This window comes from Epargyreus clarus, unplaced genomic scaffold, assembly GCF_041222505.1.
Source record: "Epargyreus clarus isolate Ecla_fem2 unplaced genomic scaffold, WU_Ecla_fem_2.2 ptg000015l, whole genome shotgun sequence".
NCBI lineage: Eukaryota > Metazoa > Arthropoda > Insecta > Lepidoptera > Hesperiidae > Epargyreus > Epargyreus clarus.
The window spans coordinates 5,760,815-5,771,253 of NW_027332223.1; the positions used below are offsets into that span (position 1 = coordinate 5,760,815).

Below are 10,439 nucleotides of genomic sequence, written 5' to 3' on the forward strand. Positions count from 1 at the left end.
ATGAGTACTTTTAACTGAGTATCTTCCACACAACACTCGTTGAATTATGAAATTCCAATTCACGAAAATCCGCGTAACACATTACAGTTGCAGGCTGGATATTTACAGCAAAATAATATTATAAAATTATATCTGAGGTAGAACGTAGCATGGGGTTTTCTTAACTGTATTCAAAACACTGCTTTTTAATTACACATTATTTCACCTTACGATCGATATGGAGAGAGATGTAATAAATATAGAGACTCCCTAAGAGTGTAGTAGAGTAGGATAAAACAAATCGTATGGGCTTCACTGTACTAGACATTTGAAAAGAATTTCTTGTGCAATACTTGCAGCAGGTTCTTTTCGAGGACGTAAATAAACAACGCACAAAGCCTTTACGACTTGGGAACATTGTTTAATTTATTTCTCTTTCTTCTAACCACATTTTGGGAGAAATACGTCCAGTTCAGTTGTTTACTATCCTCAAGACGTCAGTTGACCTCAAAACACAGAATCTATGTAGATTAAGTTGATCTAGCTGATTGCAGGTACATACTACCTATTTGTGTGAATTTCATATTGAAATGGCAATTGGCATAAAATACAAAACCAATCCGGGAAATATAGTATCCTATAAATTCTTATAAAATATATTTAAATCTGTAATATATAATTATGACTAATATAAATAAAAAAATATTTAATTTATAATAAATTGCCAAATAATAAAAATTGTACCTCATTCACTTTTATCAATAAATAAAACGCTTTGGTTATACAATAGTATTTTTAATATCACTAGTTTTTATATATTTTTTCTTTAATTTTACAACTTTTTCTGAAGGTTGCAGTAACACAAAGTACACAAGCAATAACATATAACTAAACAACAAACTTCCAAATGTCAACAGTACGATGTACTTCTTCCACCAATTATGCAAATTATTATCAATACTTGTCCATAAGCCGACGAATAAAATAATCTCTACAGTACACACGATAATCCAAAACACATGCCACACGCGCACATGACGGAAACGAATCTTAAATTCCATCAGACAGAATAAATATATAAATGCTAGAAATAAATAGAACGCCCTCTTCACCGTACTCGCTTGTGGAACTATCAAGAATAGTAACATTATTTGGTAATGGGAGAATAGTATTATTATTGCTAAGTAAGGAAAGAAATCAATAAATGCAGCAATAGAGAGCAATCGAGCTACAAAGAACGCGTACCATCCTAGGAATTGGACTAGGGCTGCTGTTATGTCTTGGGGCTCAAGACCTCTAATCTGGGATCTGGGAACCCTTCGCGGAATATCGGGTTCATCTGGAATTACCTCCCAGTGTTTTCGCCTCGGGGGAGCAGATAGCCACGTGGGGAGAGATTCTGCATTCTCTACCATTTTTTCCGCCCACACTGCTAAAGATCCCGGCCGAGGTGCCGGCGTTAGAGGCGGAGGTGGTATATCTACTTCTTGAATAGTGTATTGAGTGTCGCGTCGCCGCGGTGCGACTCTATCTATTATTGTTAAAGGTTTTCCGTTCTCGTCATCTCCATCTACTAAATCTGAATGTCGTCGAGTCACCGGTGGTAGATAATCCGAGCTGGAATCAGTGTCGGAGTCAAGATGATCAAAATTATAAGGATATTTTTCTGAACTTCTCGGTGAGAATTGTATCAAATCGCTGTTTAAGTACTGTCTGCTGTAGGAAGACATTTGAGAAGAAATAGATTGTCTTTTGAGAACAGGTTCGTAAATAGGATCTACGTTACTATTCTCCTTGTTATTTTCAACGTTTTCATTATTTTCATTATCAGTGTCCTCAGCGACGTTGTTACTCCATGGATACCTTCGTCCGCATATTTTTTCTCTTTCAAATCTCCTGTACATAGTCGCTGTGCTTGCCATCCGTAACGAAGACGCAACTAAAGACACCGCCTGTAGCACCACTGAAAAATGATAAGAATAGTATTATGATATTAAGATCAATAGGTATGCTACACAAATCGTCGTAAATACACGATTATGTATAGTGTTTACTTATAATTACTTTTATCATAGTCCGGATTGGAATATCCCGCCATCATGTCTACTATGTTTACAATAGTGTTTGGAGCCGAGTGAATGAATGACTGCAAGAATAGATACAGTTCCAGAGGTGACGGCGCCCGCGCATTCGCCAACGCCTCCTCGATACGATCCTCGTCACCGGCACGCGATGCAAAAACTGCTTCTATCCACCAGAAGATTAAATAACAGTATCTGAAACAGCCAAAGAATTAGGTAGGTATGTATCAACTCTCTAACTTCGAGATTATATGTAGAGAGCTTAGTTTAACGTTAAGAAAATAATAGAAACATAAAAGAACCACAGTTTATGCGAGAAATCAATATATGGCAGACTTCTGTTATCCTAAGTACATCTGGTTAAATTTACCACTTGAGTAAATAAGTAATGAACTAACCTGCCAATAGCTGCAATCGGAAAGAAGATCGTATTGACAATTTGCATGAATATCCATTTTATATCACTTTTCTCTACTTCTACCGTGTAGGCAGTGAGTTCTGTTCGTAACCCAGGAGGTGGACTCGCGAACGTGAATATCATGCATATGATTGCTGGCAACACCATCAATATTATACAGAAAGCTGTTAGTCTGGGAACAAAGAAAAAACCTTTAGTTATCAAGACGTGACCTCCTTATTCGTAATCTCTTAATAGCATTAGTACTAAAGGAAAAGTTTTATCTGTAGTATCTTCTTAGTGTTTTATGCTTTATGTTTCTTGCCCTTAATGATTGAAATATTACGTTGGGTTAAATATTTCCCTCCCTATTATTAAGTATTCTTTTTTATTAATTCTTTTAAATTACTATTTACAAATAAGGAGGAAATGAATCTATTACTATAAAAGCACTGTGTTCTGCAACTCTTAGTTGACCAATATAACTTAGATACAGTACCTATACAGGGTGAATTTTTCGAATAGGCATTCAGGGCCAAATCCGAGACTATAAGGATTAGCGAAAAATGCTGAAAGGAGTTACGAGGCCGATTTTGATAAAAACTAAAACTGCATCATTAGTTTCTTAAAATATATTTTTCTTCGTCGGGAATCGAACGAGTTAATTTTGAAAAAATTACACCCTGAAGGCCCGTTTGAAAAATTCACCCTGTATACCCAGGTCTTATAAGGTACCTAAGGTGAGAAGCTGGGTCTTAAAGTTTTGCATGTCGAATATTAAATAGTGTTGCGTTACGTATGCCTTACAAATAGACAGGTGGTAGAACCCTTTGTGGTTCGACTCCGACGGCACCACCGCCACACCTATTTCTGCCTAATAACAGCAGTGTTAGGCGCTGCTGTGTTCCGTTTGAAGGGTATGGTAAGGGAGACATACTTTTCTGAGGCATTCCAGCTTAGTCCTCAGGGGTAGCGGCGCATCTGTGGCCGACCTCAGGTAGGAATATCTGATCCTATCTGGGGTTCATTACAGATGTCCATGAGTGACAGTAGCCACTTACCATCAGATGGACTGCATGCTCGTCTTCTACTCTTATATTATAAAAAAAGACAGAATAAAGAAATAGGTTCCTAAAACTAGTCTTAAATAAGTTGTGATATATCTTTGGAAAGGTATTTATCTTAGATAGGTACGCCACTCTCGCACCGGAACGGGTATTGATTTCATAGCCACTCCTTACATAGATAGTATCAGGATGGTACAGGTTTTATGAGTAATCATTATGTTTAGTATATACAGTAAGTAATCAATAATTGAGATACTCACCCGTCTGCGCCACTCTGATAATGACCATAAATAACGGCTAAGTCAAAACATATCACCGTCATGTATATGACAAGTCCTCCGCAAGAGGGCAAGACTCTGTGCAGTAACAGGGCCTGCCAGGCGGGAAGTTTCCATCCCAACACCTCTCCTGACACTTCATTATCCAATTCACATACTACCATGTTTTAATTTCGCTATTTCAATTCAGAGAACGGCATTTTTATCACGTCACCATGCTTTATCTCTTTATTTAGTCACTCGGCTTACTTTTTTCATTTTTATTTGCACTCAACGAACTTTAGATGTTTCAGTAGGTATAGCGGAATCAAAAAATAATATATAATTATCTATTTTACAAATTTAACAATTACTATTGAAAAATATACGAATGTCCAATTTGTAACAAACAAATGAATGGACAAAGCAAGTCATACTGTGCTGCTTACACGCCCATTGATTTTAATGATAAGATAATAAATGTTAGCACGAACTGATAAACCCAGCTGAGTGGTAACTTTTATTATACGTTTCTTTTGTACCATTTTTTGTGTCGTTATGGATATGTCAAGTAATGAGGAGTTTGAACTTTCTTAGGGCATGGATAAGAAGAGATTGTTACATTTTCCTTAATTCTTTACTTTAAAATATATTTAAGAAAAGGACAATAGTATAGCGTAGTAATAAATTGATTGAGAGACATATTATGTTAAATGAGGCATTTATGGCTTTCTATTATCCTGAATCAGATTGGCAATGGCTCTTGGGTGATATAGCAATGTTAAAAAGTAGCTGTATTAACGTGAGTACCCTCTAGATGAGCACTACTAAGGAAAGAAGAATGAAGCGTCATTTATCGACAACCGTTTATCCATTCTAAGAAGAATAATGGTGTCAAAAATTTTATATGTCTTTTATAAACGTGGATAATTAATAATTGTGTGGATAATTTAATTATCGAAGATGGTAGAACCCTTCGTGGGTCGACTCGGCGGTACCACCGCCACATCCATTTCTGTCTCATAACAGCAGTGTTAAACGCTGTTGTGTTGTTGTTTGAAGAGTGTAATAAGGGAAACAGACTTTTCCGAGACGTTCCAGCTTAGTCATCTACTGAATATTGTTAATTAAATGTTGGGAACATCAAACGAGGTACCAACATTTGAGTAGGTACTTTTTTATAGTAAGAGAAACTGCACATTAGCAGTTGGTTTTCAGAAATGAACCGCACGAGTGAAGTCGATAGGTTCAACTTCAAGCAGTTGTATGCAGTTGAAATCGACGACGGTCGCGCGTATAAATTAAAAATCAAGCAAAAGTTTACATCGAGATAGAAGTCTCGTTGTTACTTATTATTTTTGTAAGCCGGCGATTTAAAAGAACACAAAAATGAAAACGTTTAAAGTTCATAAAATACATTATTATTAAGTTTATATGGATGGCGATTTGTTTTATAAAATCCTTACTTATTTTACATAATAATTATTTATTAAACTTTATTCTCGGTCTAGTACAATAATCCAAACTCCACCCATTGTTCAAAAATGTCAAATTCAATCAAAACATGTCAATTGTCAACTGGTCAATGTGTCAATGTCATTGTAACGTTTATTTGAGTAGGATAAAGTACTAATTTTATTACGAGAGTTCCCTTTAGTTATAATCGCTATACCATTGAAGTGCTTACTAATAAATAACACCGGAAATAAACGGCCATGCTGCGAAACTTCGTAATGCGTTGTCTTTACAAACCTAGGATATTAGGAAGCAATAATGTTCTACACTCAAGGCAAATACATTGTGGCGTTTGCTTAAGAAATCCTAGATACACATCCAAGCCAAACAGTTCTACTTCTCCCGCAATAGCTGGCAAATATCAGGTGATAACGGAAGCTAACTCGCCTGTTATTGAACACACAGTTGATGAGATTCACGAGGAAGATAAATATCCTATCGTGAGCGATGAATTCGAAGGAATAAATCTAAATAGTAAGCTTTCCAGTATCTCTTACTACATTATACCATTATTTAATAATGTATGAATTGAAAAGTATTGCCTGAAATCTGTAACCTAAATCTTAACTTGAGGGTAGTGTCCAAGTAAATAGTAAAGCATGTCATGCTCTTTCTGATATCATACCAATGTAATAGATCCTACGAAAAGCTGTGTTATGAATATTAATGATCTTATTCAATGGAGGTATTGTGTAGGCCAGTTGGAGTAGTGTCTGAGCTGCTTACAAAAATGATTGCTTATTTTGTTACTTAACCTATGTGTATAAAAATATCATACCTTATCATGTTCCATGTGGATTAAAGAACACAGCTATGGGTCTGTGGCCAAACTGATTCAAAACAATTAATGCCCTTAGCATTACCAAAGCTAAATATTTTTTATCTCAAGAGCAGCATTTGGTAGACTAATGTAGAATTAGAGGATTTTTTATTGATACTTGTTGCCAAGATTCATCGTACTTGGCAAGATCAACGCATCCCATCATTTTCAGTAAAAGACTATGGTGAAAGCACCCTTCACCTTAGACCATGCTTAACTAGGACACTGTATCCAATAATAATAATTGAGACCAACAGCTTAACATCCCCTAAGAATATAACATGTAATTACCAAATTAAAGGCTGAAATCCAAATTTTCTTGTTTTAGGAGGTAAAAATGGTGTTTTTGAGATAGAGGACTTGGTTGAATTACTACAAAGAGAGAATTCTAAGGATATATTTGTAGCTGCAGTTTCCCGGGATATCAATTATGTTGAATACATATGTGTTGTAAGTGGTCGCAGCAAAAGACACATTTTGGCATTGGCAGAGTTTGTCAGAAAAGTCTATAAAAGAAAGTGCTTCAAATCAGATGCCATACCAAGAATTGAAGGCAAGGAATCAGATGAATGGATGGCATTAGATCTAGGTATTGCTATTATCTATATTTGTAAATTCCTTTTTTTTTTTTTTTTTATAATATAGGAGTAGCAGACGAGCATGCAGTCCACCTGATGGTAAGTGGCTACTGCCGCCCATGGACATCTGTAATCAACCCCAGATAGGATTAGATATTCCTACCTGAGGTCGGCCACAGATGCGCCGCTACCCCTGAGGACTAAGCTGGAACGCCTCGGAAAAGTCTGTCTCCCTTACCACACCCTTCAAACCGGAACTCAGCAGCGCCTAACACTGCTGTTATTAGGTAGAAATAGGTGTGGCGGTGGTGCCGCCGGAGTTGAACCACAAAGGGTTCTACCACCGTAAAAGATGTATCTTAGGCCTAGACACCTGTAGCCAGGAGAGGACAGAGTTGTGTTGAACTCCATCCCCCCAAATTTTACACAAATGAGTTGTGAATGTTGTGATTACTGTATGTGTAGCCAGGATAAGGAATTTTTAGTATTTGAACTCCCAAATCACCTTATTACTTTTGTAGAATTCAAAAGAAGTTAATCCTGGCTACAATGAATCCTGCCAAAAATATGTAACATAATATATTATTAACCACTGTAAAGGATAATGTTTTTGAGCATGTTTGTGTATAATGTGTTATTCTTTAGCACACTATTATAGCCCAAGTCTTGAGGGAGTTTAGGATTTGCCTAAATTGTGGAAGTGACATAGGCTATATTGAAAAGTAGTCAGGTTTCTTTTATATTTGTGCTGTCAGTTTACTGTCATTTTACATGTTTCAGGTAATATAGCTCTGCACATATTCTCAGACAAAGCTAGACTGAATTATGACCTAGAAACACTATGGTCTGTTGGACCTGAATATGACGAAAAAACGAACAGAAAGAGCGAAGTTGTTGATATATTTGAAAACTACAGTGCCTATTTGAAAGATCTTAAACCTTTATCATAGATAATTGACATAGATTACAAAGACTTCATCAATAATATATTTAGTGTTCCATTTAATAACATACAATTAGTTTTATTATATCCCTTAGAATGTTTCATGTTTTGAGTGTACTTAAAACTGCATATTTTCTCCTGTGCCATTTTATGAAATTTGATCATTACAATTGTACATAAAAATACCAATTTAATTAATAAATGGTTGTGATTCTATATAAATTTTTTTGTTGTAAGTAAAGGTGTGGAAAATAACAACACAATGTTTAACTCATATTATGTTATTTCAAATAGAATAAAATACAGCATAGAAAGTCTCATATAAAATGTTTATTCTTGCTTAATTACATTAAAGATACATAAAGTATGGATTGTATAACTTAATCACAATCTAAATAGTTAAATTATCAAATACAATCAATTCCTCTTGTTTTATACATCAATAACAAAATAAAATTGAATTGCCAATAAACTGGAATACTCTTGAATCTTATTGATTGAAATAATTTTGACAAAACAATTTCACATAATACTTATTTTTGATTACAAAATAATTTGGCATAATTTCATATACACACTATGTCAGAATCCTAAATGCATTAAACTTAGTAAAATAATTAAAAAAATTATATTTGTTGACTAAACATTCATACCACAATCACAAGATCCTTATTTCAGTCAAAATGCAGTTATACATTCTAGAGGACTAATTTTATCATACTCTAAAAGCGCAGTTGGAAGCAACCTATAAATATTAGTGCTCCTTATGAGTAAAATAAGTAAAATAAACTGGAAGCCAATTTAGAAATAGAAAATTAAGTCGCAAATTAGTTATTACGGGTAGAATACAAAAAATATTGGACCACATTTACAAGTCTTTCAGTTTAACAATACATCATTACAAACTGTTACCAAAACTGAGTAGCCTTGAATTGAGCATCCTCAATAATAATTGATGAATAAATTTCATTATTTATTTCTCTTTTAGTGAAAACTGCATATTTAATGGTTATGGAAAAAATCCCTGATTTTTAATCACTGTTATATCTTTTCAGGGTTTATATTGGACTAATTGAGTCAAATGATTAAAATAATGAAGCGTAATACCAATTACCAATAATTACAAATCAATTTGGTGCAAATTTCTAAATATAATTGAAAAATCATCCATTATAAACTTTTGTGATTCCGACTTGAATCCGAATTTTGCCTCGAGACTATAAATTAAGACAATATGGCCACACTACGCCTTATACCAGCACCTGAATTGACATTGTCCAAGCTTGACCACTTTTTGATGCCATTTTTGACAATTTCTGCAGATATTTTATCCTCCATAACCCTAGACATTGCTTCGAGTTTTTGTGCCCGTTCTTTACTAAGAGGCTCGCTGGGGAATGCCAAGTCGTTAGCCTCAGCCAGGGTGCGCAGGTCGAAATAATATTTTGCATAAACACTCGACGGTACATTAATGTTAAACTGTAACATTTCTAAAAATTGCCTCTCCAACTCATTCATGTCTTCAACAGTAATATCTTTCAATATTTGACAGTAGTCCACATTCCAGACCGCTTGGTCGTCCCAAACTTTACTAGCCAGTAAAATTGCACCCAAAACTATTCTCCTCCAGTTGGAAGGAGCTATATCGAGTTCAGCACATATTAGAAGTCGTTCTAAGTATACCAGTGTTATAATAGCACACTCTGCTGTCAATTGAGCAGCATTAAATAAAGTTCTTACAAACTTGTAAATCTGCTTATGTTCTGGATTATACCTGTCGTAGTCGTCACTGACGCCTTCTTTCACCAGAGGGTGGAGTTTCTCATCGAATATGTCTATCCTGCGTTCCGAAGTTCTATTTTTTATATGGTAGTATATAGCCAATGCGACACACTTCACAGTATTTTTTAAGTTAGGTTGGGACACTGTACTATCATCTAAATAAATTGTAGAACAGGAACTGCTTTTCTTTAGCTTGTTATCAGCTATTTGGTGTTGACTACGTTTTCTGGTTATACCGTTTTCAATGGATGCTTTGGATCTTTCCATGAATATTGTACCTGCAATCGGATCTTGAGATGGGTCAATGTCGCCATCGTCGGGCTCCCGTTCGCTAATGTGTTGTATGTTATTCGAGCTCACTTCACCTTCCGGCAGATAGTCTTCTAGCTTGACGATGTCTTTTCTAATGGGCGATGGACTTTGGTAACAACAACAACTGTTCTGATTACCCATTCTTATAACGTGATTGATGATCGTTAAAGATAACTCATTATCAGTCTCTAGCCACTAACGCACGTTTAGTTACACATAAATAGACCTCCAAACCATAAGTATGACATAAAAGGCCCATAATATCTGAAACAAAAGAAATGCATTAACGATCATTAAATACGCATGCAAAATTACTCAACCAATATACAAGATATGCAAATTTCGTTTACCTTTAATACTTTAAGATCACAATAAATTATGAATCAATTCGGAAATTGATGAATTTATCGAAGCGGAGATCATCTTTTAACTTTGACAGAGGCAAGCGAACGTCATTTTGAAATAAAGATTAAAAATTTGATTACATTGGTATAAATACATGCAATGACAACAGAGACATTTAGTCTTATTATAAATGAATGTTTAACAATAATATGCAAACAACTGATAGGACTTACTGAAAAAGTTTTAAGTACAAAATAATATAGTGAATCGCATAATTGACGACATGATTATAGTAGTATACTAGTATAATATACAAAATAGTCGATTCGTTCTGGAATTGTAATAAATAGAATTCATTTTCCC

The 10,439-nt window shown here is 34.9% G+C and overlaps 3 protein-coding genes across 3 annotated transcripts; 1 reads left to right on the plus strand and 2 right to left on the minus strand.

The window, feature by feature from the left end:
- Positions 1–758: 758 nt before the first annotated feature.
- LOC140747858 (uncharacterized) lies at positions 759–4,222 on the minus strand. The gene is made up of 4 exons (XM_073080479.1): positions 3,785–4,222; positions 2,459–2,650; positions 2,044–2,255; positions 759–1,942 (listed from the first exon to the last, which is right to left on the minus strand). The coding sequence occupies exons 1-4, from the start codon at positions 3,964–3,966 to the stop codon at positions 759–761; spliced, it is 1,770 nt and encodes a 589-aa protein (XP_072936580.1). The 5' UTR covers positions 3,967–4,222.
- A 1,154-nt stretch (positions 4,223–5,376) lies between these two features.
- RsfS312 (ribosomal silencing factor RsfS-like protein, 312) lies at positions 5,377–7,710 on the plus strand. The gene is made up of 3 exons (XM_073081006.1): positions 5,377–5,770; positions 6,445–6,705; positions 7,475–7,710. The coding sequence occupies exons 1-3, from the start codon at positions 5,497–5,499 to the stop codon at positions 7,642–7,644; spliced, it is 705 nt and encodes a 234-aa protein (XP_072937107.1). The 5' UTR covers positions 5,377–5,496; the 3' UTR covers positions 7,645–7,710.
- A 237-nt stretch (positions 7,711–7,947) lies between these two features.
- Positions 7,948–10,241, minus strand: CycY (cyclin Y). The gene is made up of 2 exons (XM_073080466.1): positions 10,082–10,241; positions 7,948–9,995 (listed from the first exon to the last, which is right to left on the minus strand). The coding sequence occupies exon 2, from the start codon at positions 9,870–9,872 to the stop codon at positions 8,862–8,864; it is 1,011 nt and encodes a 336-aa protein (XP_072936567.1). The 5' UTR covers positions 9,873–9,995; positions 10,082–10,241; the 3' UTR covers positions 7,948–8,861.
- Between the last annotated feature and the right edge of the window lie 198 nt (positions 10,242–10,439).